This window comes from Falco rusticolus, chromosome 10, assembly GCF_015220075.1.
Source record: "Falco rusticolus isolate bFalRus1 chromosome 10, bFalRus1.pri, whole genome shotgun sequence".
In the NCBI taxonomy this organism is placed as follows: Eukaryota; Metazoa; Chordata; class Aves; order Falconiformes; family Falconidae; genus Falco; species Falco rusticolus.
Window position 1 is genome coordinate 15,334,531 of NC_051196.1, and position 19,952 is coordinate 15,354,482.

General features: G+C 40.7%; 1 protein-coding gene across 4 annotated transcripts in view; it reads right to left on the reverse strand.

Annotated features, from left to right (window-relative positions):
• The window catches only part of ANO5 (anoctamin 5), a 62,498-nt gene that overhangs the window by 8,675 nt on the left and 33,871 nt on the right, over nt 1-19,952 (reverse strand). For all 4 annotated transcript variants that reach the window (XM_037403377.1, XM_037403379.1, XM_037403378.1 and 1 more), the window contains 13 exons: nt 18,827-18,895; nt 17,424-17,708; nt 16,955-17,068; nt 14,754-14,869; nt 13,807-13,941; nt 12,515-12,620; nt 12,365-12,425; nt 10,593-10,744; nt 6,513-6,587; nt 5,604-5,826; nt 2,942-3,111; nt 1,712-1,809; nt 262-392 (listed from right to left, as the gene is read on the reverse strand). In XM_037403377.1, the coding sequence (XP_037259274.1) occupies nt 262-392; nt 1,712-1,809; nt 2,942-3,111; nt 5,604-5,826; nt 6,513-6,587; nt 10,593-10,744; nt 12,365-12,425; nt 12,515-12,620; nt 13,807-13,941; nt 14,754-14,869; nt 16,955-17,068; nt 17,424-17,708; nt 18,827-18,895 (1,735 nt within the window). The remainder of the gene's footprint in view (nt 1-261; nt 393-1,711; nt 1,810-2,941; nt 3,112-5,603; nt 5,827-6,512; nt 6,588-10,592; nt 10,745-12,364; nt 12,426-12,514; nt 12,621-13,806; nt 13,942-14,753; nt 14,870-16,954; nt 17,069-17,423; nt 17,709-18,826; nt 18,896-19,952) is intronic.

Consider the following 19,952-nt stretch of genomic DNA (forward strand, 5'->3'; position numbering starts at 1 on the left):
TGTTTAAACAAGGGAAACAAACGGTCTTTGCAGCGTTTCTGTGAAATTCTCTGCAGTCGAAGATGCAAAGGCAGCTTTTTTTGTTTTGTTTTGTTCTTAATCAGGCTGACCTATTTAATGATTTCCAGCAGTTAACTGTCTACTGTTTACCAGATGAAAGTGATGGCATCAACCCATAACTATTAATTGAGAAGCTTTTTTTTTTTTGTGTCAGCACAAGCCGTCTTGTCCTCAATTCCAAATGTGTATTTTTAAACTTACCCATTTCTAGATATTCATAGAACAGTCCTAAGGCTCCAAATATCTGCAAATCATGGTCTTGCTCCCAGCGACTGTATAAATTTTCTGGATTATTTCTGGCTTTCCGACGACCCCACCAGTTACAAATCCAGCTGTATATGCAGAAAAAAGTTACAAATGAAAGAAGCAGATCAAGTAGCCCTTTCTCTAAGCAAGCTCCTTGCAGCAACATGCTTTTACAAGCATGGCTTTCATAAAAAGAAGCCAAAAGCCTCTACAAAATGACTCTACTCAGAATTTGTGCTTGATTTACAGGGTTTTTTTCTTAGCCTCTTCATATGGCAATAATTTTGGTGGAACTCCAGGAAAAAAGGAGAGTTTACCACCTCTGGAAGAAGAGGCAGGCAACGCAGAATATAGCAGGCAACTATAAGGATGTTGTGAGGTTATGCAGGGTGAAGGTTAGAGAGGTGAAAGCCCAGCCAGAACTCAGGCTGGCCACCGCTGTAAAAAAAACCCAAAAGGTGTTTTTACAAATACAGCAGCAACCAAAAGAGGGCCAAGGATAATGTGCATCCTTTATTGGATGTGGTGGGGAACTTTGCCACAAAGGATGAGGAAAAGACTGAGGTACTTAAAGCTTTCTCTGCCTGTCTTTAATAGACCAGCTTCTCTCTGGGTACTCGGCCCCCCGAGCCGGAAGACGGGGACAGGGACGAGGAGCAGAATGAAGCCCCCACCGTCCAGGAGGAAACGGTCAGTGCCCGGCTGCTCCACTTGGACACGCACCAGTCCACGGGGCTGGATGGGATCCACCCGAGGGTACCGAGGGAGCTGGCAGAAAAGCTCGCCAAGTTGCCCTCCCTCATTTATCAGCATTCTTGGCTAACCGGGGAGGTCCCAAAAGACGGGAGGTCAGCCCATGTGACACCCATCACCGCCGAGCGGGTGAGGGGAGGCCGCGCGTGCTGCCCACCCGGAGCCCAGCGGAGCCTTTGGCCCGTCTCCCCCAGCACCCCCTGTGCCAGCGGCTGCTGCCGGCCGGGCGGGCGAGCTCTGCGCTGGGGTCAAAGCTGCCCGGGCGGCCGAGCCCGAGGCGCGGGGGTGGATGGAGCCACCTCCCGGGGGCGCCGGGCACACGGGGTGTTCCCAGGGCTCCGTGCTGGGGCCAGCCCTGTGCCATGGCTCTGCCCACGGCCTGGGCCAGGGGGGCAGCGCCCTCAGCCAGCTGCAGGGGACCCCGGCCGGGGATGGGGCACAAGGCTGGGGGGGCGGCGGGGGGGCTGGGCAGGCTGAGCCCATGGGCCGAGGCCAATGGCACCAGGTTCAACCCAGCTCTGTGACCAGTTGGACTTGGTGGTCTTAAAGGTCTTTTCCTACTGAAATGATTCTATGATTCTGCTTGTTACCACTCATCCCAAGAATTTCTTTTGTCTATAACACGGGCATCTTGCTGTAAGGGATAACTTACGGTACAATGGCCTCTTGGATATTTCCCCAGATCTGTTTGCCAGCCATGACTATGGTAAGCTGTGTCGTCAGTTCTATCAAACAGCCCGCAGGATCGCACTGGCAGAGACAAATTGGGGGTTAACAGACAGGAATAATGGACACTACCCACATAAACTATATTCCACTACTGTATAAATTAAAAAAAAAAAGAGTTCTTCAAACTTATTAGGACAGTACTTAATTTTCATCTGGACTACCGACTAAGATGTCCTCTCAGGAAGGCTGTTATAGAAGGGCTTTCAGTGCTCAACGTGCTTGATAAAAAACACACCAAAACGTAATGGCCACTTAAAAGACAGTGTACTGTAATTCAGAGATGCTTCAGGCTGACCACTGTGCAGATACACAAAGACGGGGCAGCAGCATCTGCGTGCAGCAGCCACCCTGCAGCCCCAGCAAGGTGAATCTATGGCGCTCATCCAGCTCAACACCAGACCAACCTGGACCTACCAAGCACCCAAGCTCTCTATTCATAGCCGTACACCAGAGGTATTCAAATACCAGCCAGTATCTGGTCTCTGCTGTTTGCTGACAACGCTAAAGTTTCAACTCTTTCTTGAATCCATCTTAAGAATTCAGCAGCCAGACCAGTATTAGGAGATAATCTACGAGCAAGTGCACTGCATTACTTCATTGTGTTTTGCATTAAGTTTTTCCCGTACTACTGACTCCCAGGCAACACTTCACATTAAGTCCTGCATTTCATGTCTGTGCCAACAGCACAATTAGCAATGAGATGAGGAAAAAAGCAAAAGCTTACAGATGTGCCTTTTATCACACCATTTCTCTGAAAATGTCGTCCCTCACACAGCTAATGAAGACACCCAAAAGCCAGAGACCATTTCCATTTACATTAGCTTTCTTCAACCTAGGGGATCACTTTCAAGACTTATGGCAAGATCCACTGGTATTTCAGGAGAACTGAGGGCAAGAAAAGCTTTACAATTTTTCACCCTTATGACTGACAGCCACAGATTTTCTTGTGCACAGATTTGCTGGTGCCTCCTTGACTAGCAACAGCAGGAAGAATCCTTGGAAGCCCCTCCATCAGCCTCAGGACAGCCAGCTGAGGTCCAGCTCATTCCAGACCAAACCTGCAGCTGGCAATTTAGGACTGGGCAGGTTGGAGGCGATAAAGAGTTTAACTAGTTTATTATAATTCAATCAACCGTAATTGACAAAGTCCTACCTCTTCATTTCGCCAGCGATTGAACATGTATGTGTAGGCACCTGGGTAACCAACAAACTTCCCTTTGAAAAAGGCAACGTAGAAGCAGGATGAATAGTAGTTGACGAACTGGAACAAAAACATTTTCATCGTGAGCCGGTTCTCGTACTCCATGTGAGTTCTGGGAATCTCTGTAACGGTAATTTTGTTTTCCTTTACTGTCTTTAGAAGGATACAGATTCATAAATACTCATCATGCACTGTGCCCTTATATCCCAAAGAAAAAGAAAACACCTACAAACATTTGAGCAGATGGTGTTCCTGCTCTCAGATACCCTACCTTAATTTACAATGCAATTCTCCGAGTAGGCAGGCAAATGAAATTAATTCTTGAAACTTTTATAAAAGCTCCAATTTTCCCTTCTTTGTACTGTCCACTAGCACTTGTCTATCCCCAAATCTTCTGCTATTTTAGCAGATCCAAGATGAATCTCAAAGAGTAACTAGCAGCGTCTCTTGGAGTATGAAAATTTCACTGTTAACAATGCACATCATAAAGATTTTTTTCTTTGTGGTACAGAAGTATGTTATAGTATTGGTTTTTTCAATATGCTGTTTGTGTGTAACATTGAAATCAGCAGAAAATGGATGGGCCCTGTGCCCCTAAAAGATCAGGCTCGTCAGGGGGGGAAGAACAGGGAAGGATACAGGCATCTCAACAGTACTGAACATCATCACCAACATCATCATTCAGCACTTTTGCTTAGGGTTTTGCTGCCTTCGTAATCACATTCTCCACAATGTTTACATTTTTAAAAGGTAGCAGGAAGCCCTAAGCACCTTACTGGTAAAATGTCCTGTTAAATGGTAACATATAACCAAGTCAAGCTGGGAAAAGGGGGAAGAAAATACACCACAAGTATTCCAGGACCCTCTGATTTGGTCATGACCTGGCAGACGTGCTGAATTCACCTGCCCTACAGTAAAGTTATTTTATATATATGAGTAAACTAACGTTTCCAAGCTTGGTGTAAGTTTTCATGACAGAAGAAAGTACATTATTTGCTGGGAACCTAACATGACTGCACTATAGAGGAGGCAGCACTCAGGTGAGGCAGTCTGCCTAGGTTGTAGTTCATTAAAACATCTTTATTGTCAGTGAGCTGTTCAAAAGTTTCTGTCAGACAGACAGACAGTTCAGAGCACTGGAGGTAGGTTACACCTGCATGTCTGAAAGCAAAATCTGGCCTAACATTTCTAAGGAATTCAAATATGAACAGAGTTTGAACATTTCATGTCATTGAACTCCTGCCATTTCACACCCTGGCCCCAAGCACATCTCAAGCCTGAGCCAGGCACGGCTGCCGGGGCCGCCAGGGGAGCGCAGCAGCCCCCCGATGTAAAACCTACTGTCCCTCGGTGACGAGAACCGCAGGTACCGCTGACACTCCAGAAATCAATCCTCCACACTTGGAAGCAGCAAAACAACAGTGCTGCACCTTCTTGCTTATAATTTGTGCTCTTGAAGGAAGATTAAAAAAAAATTACGATTTTCTGTTTGGTTTTGGTTTTGCTAGGGGGAATTTTACTTATTACTTGTTCTGTCTTTCTCTAGTCTAATCTGGCCAAGTGAGATAAGCAATACAGATCTCCAAGATAGGAGATGGTCCATGATAAATCAAAATAAACCCAGCGCAACATCCCATTAAGTGTCTGCAAGAAACACCTTTCAATTCTTGATTCCACTTGTAAGACCTCAAAAAAAAAAAAATATCACCCAACCGTTTTTATGACAGCTGTACAAGCTACAAATACTTAACACTCTCAGCTCTCCCTGCCCTCAAGCTAAATATTCTGTGATTATTTCTTTCTATAAAGCACCTGCAGGGACTTGTACATCTAAATCATTAAGGGCAAACAAAATCAAATACTTCAGAAGAGCTCTAGGGAAGGGTATTTCCAGCAAGCAAGCAACATCAAAACATAAAATCTGCTACAAAAAAAAGTAATAGATCTTTCTGGGCCTGCCTGCTGGCTCCTCCAGCTCTGGAGTGAGCCTACTGCAGGCAACGCTACCAACAGCGACAATAATGTATCTCATGCCCAACTTCTCAGCTTGCTCCATCTCTGTCTTCAACCTGTGGAACTCCAGATCTGTAAAGCCATAGCTAAGGGAAATGGCTCAGAAAAAAAAATGAAAAATGGACTGTCCTATCCCATCCCCCATCCTCCTATCTTCCCCCTTAAGCAAGATATTATTCTGTAGTCTTTTTTCTTGTAAAGATGGCTGTGAAAGCTGTGATAGATTTAAAAAAAAAATACATCTTCAGGATTTCTAATTGAAATACTGCTAAATCAAGAGTTTGATCTTGCTTTAGTGGCTCTAATATATTAAAGACATGATAATTTTTAATTATGTTCAGAATTGTGGTTGTCTCTGTAGACTAGTTTGGATATAAGCAAACATACTAAGAGAAACCAGCTTGTGGTAACTATTGAAATGCAAGGAAAAAGTTCGGTATGGTCATGGATACAACTGAGTCACTGCTGCAAGCTACAGACTCGGTAGTCTACAGTCCTAGCGGTCCCATTGTGCCTGAGTTGAGAGCCACGTAGTGCATCTCTAGATGGGTTCTCCCTGTAGTCATTCTTTAAAAGCTTAGTCTTCAAGTACACTGCTTACCCATATCAGTAATCCAGATGGCTATTCTCTCATATAAGAAATTCAATATCATGATGATTACAAAATTCAGGCACGAGGCTGTGACTGAAGTTGCCAGCTGAGGGGTCAGCAATCCGCTGATGGGCTGTAAAGTCTGAGTGTTCTCCATGAGGCTGGCAAAGGCAGCGTACACTGCAAGACGGTACACAATCACAGCGATCATGCTAGCTATAATAAGAGACACCTAAGAAAACAACAGAGATTTGAAATACACTTAGCGCTTAGTACAGCTACAAGCACGCAACATTTGAAAGAAGTTGTAAACCACCACGCTTTATACTTTCTAAATTTTATTCTTTATGGGTATGAGTTCAGCAGATCTGAAATGCAAAGTACACAAGCACATTAAACTCAATAAAATTATTTTGTTAACACAAGCAGAAGATCCAATGCCAACAGGAAAAAAAAAAAAAAAAGAAAAAAAAATAGTGCAGAAGGATACAGACTCATAGAAATGGAGATGGAAGGGTGAAGTTAGTTTATATTGTCCACCCTGAAATTCACTCTGCAGATATTTCAACTGAGGAATGTATATATATTTAATGGTAGTTAATAATACTTTTTTTCCCCTCTTTACTACAATTCTTTTCAGTATGGTTTGTTCAGCACATAACCCAGAGAAAGAATTCTTCCTATGCTAAAATGTCCAATCAAATTACTGATTAATAACATATTTCCAAGGTCTGGTCTTTTTTTTTTTTTTTTTTTTTAATCTGAATTGAAGTGCATTTTGCATTACAGCAAAAAATCTGCAGGACAAAAATAAAAGCATGTGTTAATATCATTAATAAAACCAGTTTGTGTTAATGTCACAAGTGATGATCAGCAACTCTGATAGATGTTAAAGTGATGATTCAAAAAGATGCTCACCCAGAACAACACTGTAGTTCCTGAGATGCAGAATCGCACAGCCTGGCTAGTTATAGGCAAGTAAGGCTCCATCTCCTGAAACAAGTCAAGCAAGCACAGCACAGTTCACAGATCTGTAATCTTATTTTAACATCAAGCAGCACACAGCGCGCTCATCAGCTGTGTGAAAGTGCCCACATCCAAAGAAAACCATTCACAACCCCGCTCTCTAAAAGAGCAGACAAGACATGATTTTGAATGTGCTGGGGGCGGGAAATAAGGTCAGGACAGAAGTGGCCATAAAAATGCTAAACCTAAAGAAAGTACCTGGAAAGAACGGTTAAACCTTTGCAAAGATCAATCGGTAGCTGAAGGAAAAAGATCAACTTCTTCATCAGATGAGCAGGCCAGAACTGTTTCTGTAGTGCTAGGGCAGCTGCCATTCAGCTCTGAGTCCAAAACCGGACTCAATTTTAAGAAATTCTTCATGTTGAGGTTTCTTAAAATGATCGTTTACTTGGATGTGCCATGCTTTTCCACACAGCCAGAGCGCCTTTTCCTCCACTCCTTCAATTTCATTTTTAATTGAAGAAATGGCTGTATTAGTTGCTGTTCTCTGCTACAGCATCAGGCAGCTAGGTCTTACCCAAGAAAGTATCCCCATATAGCACATGAACAACTTTCCATGTTCGTGTAAAGTTCTCTTTTTCACAACCAATTCTAATTCCTAAAATACCAGATTACATGTGTTAAAAAAGGATTATTTAAGAACTAATGCTAGTGGAATAAGACTCAGTAAAAAATAATCTGAGTTTGATAAATCTTTGGGACAAGGCATCATAGCATGCTTACACTTCTCTTGGACAAAGGGGCATCCACTACTACAGATGGGGACAATATTAAGTATATTATCAATAAGTATATTGAACTAGAAAATGCTTGTTTCGACAACAGAAGATATGGAACCTGTAAAATGGTGTTGAAGGGAGTTTATTTTCTGTTGTACAGAAGTCCAGAATGTGCCAAACACACTGGTATAATGTGGTGTAATTATGCTGAACACAGTTGCTGCCCTGAGCTGTACGTTTCTCCCTGGCACCACCATGCAGGTGCAGTTGTTCTACAAGCGTTGTTTCTTGATGGCGACACCCCTCAGTCAAACAGCGTGCTCAGACCACCCTGATTTCGTTTGAAGTGTAACGTGCTATTCTCTCAGGAGAGACGCACTGCCTGTATCTGCCTCAGTATACTTACTACACGCAATTACCAATACTGCAGTCTCAAGTCACAACAAGTTTTCTGATGATAACAGTTAAAGGCTCTATTAACAGACCTATAAAAACCAGCTGCAGATAAGATACGAGCATAGATATCAGATGGCTTTACAGAAGCTCATAACATTTTATCCCTGTTTTGTATTAACAAATAAGACATATATTCTGTATTAAGAACAAATGTTTCACATATTCTAGGCTATTCAACAAGTTTTCTACTTTAGAACTGTAGGCACTAATGTGCAATGACAGAGCTCAAGTATAAATGGAATGCTTCATTATTTATGTAAATTACAATTGTACTGTAATCAGCAAAACCAGATTTTAGCCATGACCTAACCAGATATATTAGCACCACGAGCAAATGAGGTGTTAATTAAAGCCTCAAGATGGGCAATTTCTGTTTCAGTGCATGTAGAACTTTGAATCACAGCCAGGAATAATGAGGAAATAATTTTAAGAGTGAAACAAAGCCAGCCTTGGGACGCAAGAAACTCAGTGACCTGTGTCCATATTACCTTATCAGTCTGCAGAACTAACTCATTTGGAAGCACTGTCCTTTCATGTGTTCAGTATTGCACATTAGATAATGAAAGGAAATTGCACTACCGTGTGGCTAACCTGTACGGTTTGCTGCAACTGCATATTGGTAAGGATCACTGCTAAACCCTGCCACACAAAAGCTTCTGAAAATCCACCAAGGTAATAAACTGATGTCTCATAAAATAAAGGATTGTACAGTCATAGCATTTTTATGGTAATTGTTGATGCCTGCTTAGAAAGCACAGAGCAGCGCAGTATCTCACTCTGAGGTAAGAAAAATGCACTAAGGTCCAATTTCTGTTTTCTAAATGAAGTCCAAATAAACCATTCTACCTAAGACATCTGCAAGAATTTTAAGAGACAAATCTTCTCCCTCAGGACAATTATACAAATACATCTAACCCAGGCCATCTTGGGCCGTGCCCTGCTCCAGCTGATTCCCCTCGCCAGACGGCAGGTTGTGGTCCATGCTGTACCTAACCACCGTCGGAGTCAGCCCATGACTTCCCCGTCCTGGCACGCTTACCCTCTGCTGCAGCCCGGTACTTCAGAGCACACAGGGGCCGTGAACTGCCCGTGTCACTTCCCCCTGCTCCCTCCTTCAACTGCGGCAGAACCGCCGTGGTTCAGCTGGTTTTGGTCACTGTGCAGCCACATAAGAAAGGGGAGGTTTTGCACCTGAGCGTACACAGGGATGCAAGCTAGCAAATAACACACAACAGGCAGGTATCTGTTTTCAATTAGCAAAACTAGCTAATGAAAAATTGATTTACCTGAAACTGTTTTCCTGAGCCTGCAGAAATCAGTATCTCAGCAGAGCTACATTCAAAATCATGGCTCATGGTTATCAAAGATCTCTGTGTAATCTGTACAGCGTACAAGTTACGGTTTACGAAGAACTGCATTAACGCTGTATGTGCAGAAGGGGAAGGAGCGACAGAAAAACTTTCTCACAAGAGATACCATTACTGCATAGGTTTCCTGCTAATTAAGGAGACAAGCCCTGAAAGACAGGGTTACTCTTATATAACAATGATTCTCCCCATGTTCTGGCCAAGCTTGTATTTCTTTTCTGTTACCAAAGTGTACTTAATGACTAGTGAAAATAAGTCATTTATAGGATGAGGAAGACTGATTTAAAAATACATCAAATTGAGGTGGTAGATGTTGTATTGCAACGTAACCATCTGATACTTAAACTTGTCAAATAAATCCTACCTAAATTAAATTTAAAGACAGACAATTAATTCTAGTAAGTATTTATATAGAACACTTAACAGAGTTAAATAGCGTGGTTAATTGTATCTCAATTAGATTTCAGACAAAAGGCTGCAGCAACCTTCATCTCTCTAGCATTCCCCAAAGCGGTTGTATCAGAAGTAAAAGCACAGCTAGTCCCACTACGGTATCTTCAGATCAAGACAACTGGTTCTGCATATGTTATATGCATATGCATACATATGTATAGGGATGAGAATGTGTGCTTTTAAAGGTGCGAAGATTTCAGAGACTGCTACCTTGAGATGTGAAGGACACTGTAAAGATGGTGTTAGCCAAGTGAAAGCTTCAAACTTTCCCTTTGTATTCCTGATTTAATGTATCAGTTTCCAATGGAAATTAAAAGCAGAGGATAACCGAAGTTATGCGCACACCCCAGGGGCAAACCCCCCATTTCTCATTTATTCTGTGTCAAAAGCCTAGATGACAAAATACATCTGCAGAAGAGAGCCACGGGCCAAGAGGTGGGGCATGGCTGTCACCTGCAGGAGGCCATCGTGCTGATGGCCTCCACTCACTGCTACCTTCAGACTGGAAAGCAGGACACCCACCCCGCAACGGCTGCGCCAGGGTAAACAGACCCCTGGATTTACTGATGCTAGCACAGCTATGCTGCTTTCAGCAGGTGAAGTGTTTACCTCTGATGCCAGTCAAAGGGCACACACCTCAGCACTCATCAACTGGATGCCTTCAGCAAGAAAACCATGTGCTACCAAATTCTGCTTTGATATTCAATGCAATCTGTTGTGTTCAGTGAGGGTGTGGTTGGCATCACGTTCTACACATTTCAGCCAAACTCCCTGCTGTCACAGACACTGCTCCGTGGAGATGGAAGAGCTGAGGGCCTGCCCTGCTCCAATGTAAACGCAGTATTGCTTAACGTGTGTCACACAAATCTTTACCTAGCCATGAGATACAGACTTGTTCCTGAGACAGAACTCACACATTACCAAAATGTCAGTGCACAATTACATTTGCATGCATGTCAACCCAGCAGGCTCGTTACCTGAGTTACAGGATTCTTCTTTTTTTGGGTACATTTTGCCTCATACTCAGGCCTCAGCTGGAGTTGTTGCTGTTCCTCTTCAAAATCAACTAAATCCCACTCATATTTCAGTCGAGCTTGGCGTCTCTTCCAAAACTCCAAGAAAAGCGTAACTGCAGTATGTTACAACACAGTTAAGGGAGAAATTAACATGTTTACGAATGAAGTTGAACTTACTTCTGCACTGGCTTCTATTTTGTGGTCTATTGTTTACCCTCACAGTGTGACCCATCTGTTTTTGACTACCTATTAACAGTTCACAGCCAAGACCATAATATGGATTAAGTAACTTATTAGCTAACTGAACTTCCAAAGTGGATGACAAGAGAGACGCCAAGACAGGATACGAGCATTTCCATGGCTGCAACAACCATGTTCAATTACAGTTTAACTACTTTTCATACGCAAATAGAAAAACGGAATTAACAAAGGAACGTGATAATTCAACTAATTGCTTGTGTATAAACCTGTAACACATGGACAACTATTAAAATAAGCAGAAATGTTTTCAAGTAGTAAGTTTGAAGATTTCTGTTGCTTTTTGATGATTATTTGATATGACAATCATTTTAAAGACAGCGAATATCTGATGCTTTTCATATGATCAAGAATGAGGCTGGCTTAAGGCATTTTTAAAACACTAGAGGGAACTATTTCATACATAAACCAAAAAACTATAAACATTGTAATACTATATAACATTTACAAAGCCCTCTATAAACTACTTTAACATGTAAACTTTTAGTAATCTGATTGTTCTTGTTTGAACTGGAGAGGCTTTACAGTTTTACACAAAGACAGGAAAGCTTATCTTCTGCGGTTCCAAAATCTTTTGCTGGTACTTCCTGAATGACTAATCCCTGTCACTCAAACACTAGTGCTTAAAACCAAGGAAACTTTAGTAAACAATCATACAACATCATCCGCTTTGATATTTTTTTTTCTGAGAATTCTCCATGAAAAATGTCAGTATCTAGATCATGCGACAAAAAATACACAAATAGATTTTCTATTAGCACACGGATGTCCGTGTGCTAACAAAGTAGCTATAGTCAAACCGAAGAGTTAATCGGGATATTTCACACAACTGGTATGAAACAGGATACAAGGTATTTCAAGAAATAAGAAACAATAACTACAATATCCTGCATCTATGAACCTTCGCAGACTTCAGGAACATGTATTCAAGACAGTACGATCTTAAGCCTGAACAAGTATCGCATGGAGTGAAACCATGCTCATAGACAGAGTCAGGAAATCCACCTATTCCTGCATCATCCAAACATACTACAATGTATGAACTTCTTTGGAATAAAAGCCAAATAATTCTCATTCTAAAAGCGCTGCTAATAAAGTGGCAGTGACAGACCACCATCCAGTGAAAGGCCTCTGCCCCCTCACAGGGACACTGATAATGTGCAGGGCTTAGTAGAGAGGATTCTTATAAGGACTGTGTAAGGTCAGACTGCTCCATCTTAGGTTACGAAGGAAAGGAACAAATGTTAGTAGTTAAGAGTATGCAATGCTATGATATCCTAGATATCTGCTGGGTTTTGTTTGGGCTTTTTTTTACTCTGTAAATTCCTATTATTTTTACTCTTTTATCACTTTTGCATCTGTGGCAGGATATTATAGCAAAGTCATTATTCCCTTTCTTCCCACTTCCAGTGTCCCTCAGCAGTTTGGCCAAGATCTCTTTATTGCTTGACGTAAATCTTACCAGATGTACTCACCCCATATGCCCATGAAAATGGCAAAAAAAAGAGTTGCCACGTTGTCAAACAAATGGGAATACTGTAACAGAATACACAGGAACAAATCAGTACCAAAGCAGCTTTCAGTACGAACAAAAATGAGAAGTGGCTGGAGAACCAGATACAGACCTCTGAGGATGCACAGGTGGTGTTTAGCCTCCAGTACTCACACTCTCGGTCACAAAGAGGGCACATGATGATCTCTCCTCCAATTGCAGGGTCACAGATTTCTTTGCTGAGGAGGAAAACATTGTACAGTATCTGTTTGCACAGCATCTTAAGAGCTGCTATAAGAAATTTTTTTTTTGAAAAGTAAATTACAAGGTTCATTTGTTCAAAGCTCAGCATTTGCAGCTTCACAAAGAAGATGCCAAGTCCTATCACATTCACCAGTGGAAACCTGTGGCTGGTCAGGGCAAGCCAAGAAACGTAGCAGTTGCCAGAAGGAGAACTAGCAGCTCACTTGGTGTGGGCTTTCTGATTCTATCAGTAACGAATCACAAGTCTCCAAGGAGCTGTACTGCACCTGCACTGCTTCCAGGTGAGATATAAACCATCTTATTTCTCATGAGGTTAGTAATGGGTTCAAAACACCTTTTCTAAAAGTAGAGGTATTAATTCAGCTTTCCTATCTACAGTAAAATGTGCTACTTAAATTCCACTACTACAGTGGGCTAAGTTCTCAATCCTACAGTCGTCCTCTAGTATCCAGAGAAATATGAACATGTATAGCAGTATTCCCATATGAATTCTGACCCTAGCTAAAATCAAAGTCTCAAAATTACATTATTCAATAGAATGGCTGAGAATTTTAACCTGTTATTCACCTTTAACGGTTAAAATTTCCTGGAAGCCTTCTCACAAAAAACAGTGAGCAATGAAATGTCAGCCCTCTTCCCCACCAAACCCCTGAATACAGTAAATCTTGGGACCCTTGAAGAAACAAATACAATGCTTATTTAAAAAGAAGCAAACTCTGGCTTCCGAGGTACCCGATCACTCTTTGATGGAAGAACACTGCTGCTAACTGTCGTTAGTACAAACGATGACGTACACAAAATGGTCAATGGACTACTCCATAAGACAGATTAAAATAGAAAAGCTTAAGGCAATAATAAACACTTGAAACAAACAATTCTGAGATGTCAGTGGTAGTCTTTAAGACTTTATGTATTGCAGGTACTCCAATATAAAAAGCTATTGCCAAATGGCAATAAAATACTGCTTTTCACCTACAAATTGTCTGACTAATTAATAGTCACAAGTTCTGCATTAGCTGTCCACCACCATTTTAGTTAAAGATAGCTGAAGAACAAATTTGTCAGCTCTGACAAGCTTTAAAATCTTGTTACTTGCTTTTCTTTCTACATTGCTTAGCTTTTCCCATTTTAAGTCCAGGAGATTTTCAACATTACACTCACCTGCTCATATTTTCATCCATTGTAAACAAGCCATAAAGAAAACAGATTAAGCCAACTACTGCTGCAAGGAATAACATCTCAGTGTAAAATCCTAGCCAGGCAAAATAGATCCCAATCTTCTCACCATAGTACTTCCTGAATGAAAAAAAAAAAAGGAATTGCAATTAATAGGAATACAAAACAAACTTTTAAGATTGCAATAGAGCAAACTGGCCAGAGTCAAAATGAAGAATGGCAAAATTCTCATTTAGCAGAAGAGTAAATACATTGATGTACACTGGAAAAATGAGATTTGAAGCTAGCTGTGAGAAGTTACACAAGCTGAATAAACAAAATACATGGCCTCTTCTGACTCTTTTTTTTCCTCCCAGCAGAAGCTCTAGTGCAAAAAAAGTCTATAAAAAAACCAGTCACTCTCCTTCCCACAGAATAATATAAACAAAGATTAACTTTTTGATTTCCCAAGGAGTTATACCAATTATACAGTTCTGATTATGTTGTTAGTACGAAAGGGTAATTCACAGAAATACAACCGGTTGTGTACAGGGCAACTGGAGCCTGTGAATAAACCAACGTTTTTGTTGTATCATATGAGCTGAATCAAAGAGATCTTGGGTAAGGTCAGTTTAAAACTGGGTTCAGCACTGAATTAAGAGACAGGCTTCAAAATGGATTCTATCAGTGGTTTTTCATGTCTATGTCGAAATTTCAGAATTAAAAATAAATCTTTAAAAATTGTGGCAAATACTGGTTATAAAATGCAAGGTATTCTACATAGGTGTTCCTTTATAGCTGAATTATCTGTAATGTACCTGACCCCAGGAGCACTGGCTAGACTGAAAGATGCTGCTGAGAAAACCATTTTTCCAGCTGCTAGTAAAAACCTCTGGTGGGTCGTATTACAGTGAAAACCAAGAAAACATAATAAAACACAGTCAGCATTTTACCTGATAAGGTCCAAAGGCTGTTCTTTGTAGAACCGCAAGAAACGGGCCCACTCCATGTACAGCGTATACCTCTCATTGTCACAGTTCGGATCGTTTGCCTTTTTCCAGTACTGGCACTGCGAGCAAATCAGAGTAAAGCCAAAACAGCTCATCGACAGACTCAAATACTACATTGAAAGAAACAAATATTAATGATGACGCATCCCTCTTAAGATTGCGCCGATGAAACTGATTTGAATTTCAAAGTTAGCACTCCACTTCACTGCTTTATTTAAGTAGAACCCTTTTTTATATGTGTAATGTTTTAAGTAACATACATTTTCAGAAAACATCTATCCGTCTTAGACATTAAGTTAGTCTGTCCTGTAACCACATTATGTTGCGTTACACCAGTGTTGTGGTGGTACAACATACTCATTTGCACTGGTAAATTACTGCAGTGAATGGTTTGTTCCTTCACACTGGTGTAGCGTATGCAATTGCAGAAGTTCAAGCTTCCCTGAAGCAGAAACCACTATTTTACTCGAGTAAAAATAATGCAGATTTAAATCCTGTTCTCTGTACTTCAGTCTCATTGCAAATTGCACAGCCAAAAGCATTTTACTGAGAGATGTAAACTAGGGGATATAAATTAAGTTTCCTGACTCCAGCCATAGCACTATATATACTCCATGCTGTGGCTTCTCAAACTGTAAGGTAAGGACATGTAAAATTAAATTGTGACACTAATTAACTTCAGTAGTTAATCACCATCATGTATCTACCTGTCAAACAATAAGAAAATTTTGGAACTTCATCAGTTTCCTAGAAATTGAACAGCACAAAATAACCACAGTTTCTGACAGCTCTTGTGATTTTATTTGGTGTTGCAGAACTCTGCCTTTACAAATATTTGGCTATGTCAAATATTCAGCCTGATCTTGGTTTTCATTTTTTTCTGAACGTCTCTAAATCACAAAGAAAAGCACGAAAATTGGTTTCTAAATGGAAATCAAACAGCCTAAAGCTTACCATTTAAAAATATTTTAAAAGATTAAATAGTTATTCTTTAGACAATGATCTGTGAATCTGTCTCATGATTTTTGGAATTTTTTTCATATGATTTCTTAACATTTATGGTTGGTTGTACTTGTATAGAATAGATTCTTGTACAACTGTTTTTTATTATCTGTGGTTTTGGTAGTTCCAATAGTATAAAGTACTTTCCAGCTTAGACTAGTCTTCTACAGTGTAGAGACTGATCAGCTGAACTTCCCCCTGAAAACCTAAAAAGTTCATCTGTTTCTTTTCATTCTCTAAGGAAGGAAAAAATTTTAAAAACATTTAAAATATGTATCTATATAAAGTTTTTTAAAATACCTTGTGGTAGAATTCACAAATATAAATAAGCAATTTAAGGTCTCTAAAGCATTGTGAGAGATCTGAAATAACTATTAAAAACAAGCAGAGAAATTAAGATTTAAGCAACCACTTAAAAACAATATTCAGAAGAAAAATAAAAAAAGAAATATGAGAAACCCCTGTAAAATACAGTAACCCATCTCTCTCTTGTTTTCTCCAAGGGATTTCAGGGTCAAATCCACATTCGTTGCACTAAAAAATTGACCCTACAGTATTTACCATCCTTATCACACTTCCAATATTTGCAGTTGCTCAAAGCTCACTAGGAGACTGACAAGCAATCACCCCACGCTGAACACGAGGGCTCATGCAACTCATCTGACTTCAGTCCAAACATGGTATGATCCCAAGAGTATTTATCTAACTACAGGTAGTATGCACTACTGTGTAACTACAACATATGTATGCACACACCCTGTATACACACACACTGCCGAATGAATGCATCTACAGTAGGCATTCACACCTTATTATAATCTTTCGAATGTGCTATTGGATAATCTGTACCATAGACATTATAGGACTATACTATGGAATAAGTCTCTTAACAAACTGTGTGACTGACACATCAGTATATCCTACAAACTCATCCACAGGAAGAAACATTTCAGCACAAACATCAAAGCCAAACAGGAGGGCTGGCAGATACATCTTGTGTATCATCAACAACAATCTACGTCTGGGACAAATGGAAGGTTTGAGCACATTTTCATTTCTGCTGGAAACAGCAAATGTCATAGTAGGTAAAAGAGAAAAAACATTTGGAAATGCTCAAGGGACCAGAAAGCTAAAATACTTACATCATGAAGAGGGTATGCAGCTGAATAGGTGCCATTATTTAGCAGTCTCTTAATCCCGAATTTTTTTTTCCCTTCTTCTGTTCCATATGGGCAACGTGTAAGAATATAATTAACCTGTGATTCAAACACAGAATTTCAGACCTTTCCTGCTTTAAGGCCATTTAACAAAAACCTAGAATGGTTGTGCACTGCGTGTAGTCTGCAGGAACAAGACACAAAGGCAAAAAGCATTTCTCCAGAAGGCCCTACCCTGTACGAGACCGCTGAGCGGACACTTACCTTGTAGACATCCAGAAGATCCATTACAACAAATATTATTCTAGATTTCTAGTAAAGATGTCCAGACACCTACGCTCCCTCATATTTACCCATGGATATCACAGTTTATATACTCTTTCCTCATATAAATATTCCAACAGGACCATGTAAATCCCCATGTAAATATAAAGTAGGCAAATTCACTACGTACTATTCTGTTTCTCATGGATGGTGAGAAGAAAGTGCTCTCATCATTAATGAGGTACAGCTCCTGCTTCTCCTTGCTGAACGGTGCTGTGAAATAGTCTGGTTCAGGGTGCATCACCTCCTTGGGAAGCCTGAGCGGTGCAAGCATACAGTCCAGGGGGTTCTCCACCATTGAGGGAATGTCATTTTCTTTGATCGGAACTTTAATGTTCAGCACTTCTGCATACGTGATCAGAACCTCCCACGGGGCATGGATCTTGACAAAGTAAATCTTGCCATCTTCGGATTCCTGCCCCAGGAAAGGTAAATCAGACATCAAACTAAACTGTGTTTTACGGCAAGATTTATAAAAATAGTTGTTATACAAAATGTATTGCCTTTTACATACTTCTGAAAGCTTTTTTTAAAAAAAAAAAAAAGAAGGGGAGGTAGGGGGATTTTTTTGTGTGTGGGTATATATAAATATTTTATTATTATTATTATTACGTATCTCTGAGTGCACTGGAAACACCAGGGTTTGCAGTGCAGGGCTGGCCACCTGGCAGCCCGCGCATCCTGCAGGCCACCGTGCTGGACTGTCAAGCTGTTCCCTGTCCTGGAGGCGGCAGTTTTCATCCAGCAGATCAGAGATTACGAACCTCCTTGCAAAAAGGATTTGCCAACAAGAGCCAAGATCCATTACAGCCTCACACCTATAATAAGGAATAATCTTATCATAGGCCTCACCCAACAGTGCATGTTCTTCTAGCGTCCCTTTTCACACGCAGGAGAACACAGCGATCCAAGTATTTCTAACGTGTTGCTCAGTGAATCCCCATCTACGGATGTTACAGAATCTGAACCTCATCAGGGCTTTGCCCCACTCGGGCAGAAAAAAAGAGCACGCTGACTGAGGAAGTCAGCGTCCCGTGTTCTCCAATTATTAAACGAAACAGTAACACTAATCAAACATCCTCAAGTTGTTACACCAGGGTCCTTCCTCAACATGACAACATCCAGCGGGGATACGCTAATCCATTCACTGACTTCCAAACATGTTACCAGTTGCTAGGTGGGATTAAATTCAGCTGTGAGCATACTTCCCATTGACATGGGTTTAAATTAAGTCACCACTGTTTTGGAACTGCTTTCTTTTTGTGCTGAAATCAAAAGCCCTCACTCCCTCCTGATTCAAAATTACTTTGCTTCCACAATTCTTATGAACATATCTGGAAAAATAAACACATTAAGCTTGTTTCACCTAAATTAGTCATACTCCGCTGGAACCCGCTAGAATAATATATAATTCTTCTCAAAGAAACAAAGTGGTATACATTAATTAGTAATTTGCAGGTCTATTTCTTTGGTCCTGATTTTTCTGGGGTTTGGGGTTTTTTTTTGGTTGTTGGTTTGGTTTGGTTTTTTTACCTTCTTGTCTTCTGTTTCTAGTTCTAAACCAGCCTTTTGCAGATTGCTCTCAAATTCTCTTCTTCTTTCCTGAAGAGAAATAAACACATTTTATTAACTGATGAAGTCAGCAACTAACTGATCACTTACTGAAGACTTCACTGAGTTATGGAGTTTCACTCCTCCTAACTGCCCTGATGACAACCCCTTAATGCCATGTGACCTTTGTAAAAGAAAGCAGACCAACAGACAAAAACCAGCTGATGCACACCCTGCCGCTGCTGAGTGTGGGCCAGCCTAGTGAGGACAACACGTCGGGAACTGCATTGAAACAGGAAACCTATTTGTTAGGAATAGGCTCAAAACCTGTGCCATCTTGTTAACCAGCGAAGTAGACGAAGTCATGCATCTTGAGCATTTCTGACTCATCAGGAGGCAGTGTCTGTGGTCTGTTACCGTTCAAGTTTAGCTATAATTTTAAGAGAAGGTTAAAACTAGATGAAAAAATCTGGAAGCATGTGGTAGGCTGACCGCTTGTAGTGATGTCTATTTAGCAGTTTAATAATCATGCCCGATACAGATGTTCAGGTACTGATTACAGACAGTTCAGTGTGCTTCACAAACAATGGAACTGTAAAACTAGGTAAGACTAACAAGTCATCTCGTGTAAGCTTACATATGTGTGGCTTGCATAAAGTCAGTGTAGACTCCTTACAGACATAAATGAACGTGCCCGTGGCAGTGAACAGTGGTTGCATGACCTCGGTAAATTTCAGACTCTCCTTGAACTTTGTATTTTGCCAAGTAATTCCTAGGTGGTGTCTTCAGGTAAGAACATTTTCTTCCCCTTCTTCTCTGCAGAATTTTTGCTCCTATTGGGAGACTGAATTAATTTCCTTTTAATTACATAACATTTGCTGAAGAATTGCCAGAATAACTACCAGTTAAGCAAAATATTGTGTCCTAGCCTCTTCAGAATGCACTACCCTAGACTACTGATTTATTTCTAGCTAAAACCTGCAGAGCTGTGTAATGTTTTCTCTACTGAAAAGTCTTACGTGACACTTTTCAAACACACTGTAGTTTTCAGCCAATTTTTTTTTCCTGCATGTCTGTGAGGAGCAGGCTATCCTATTTGCATTTCAGT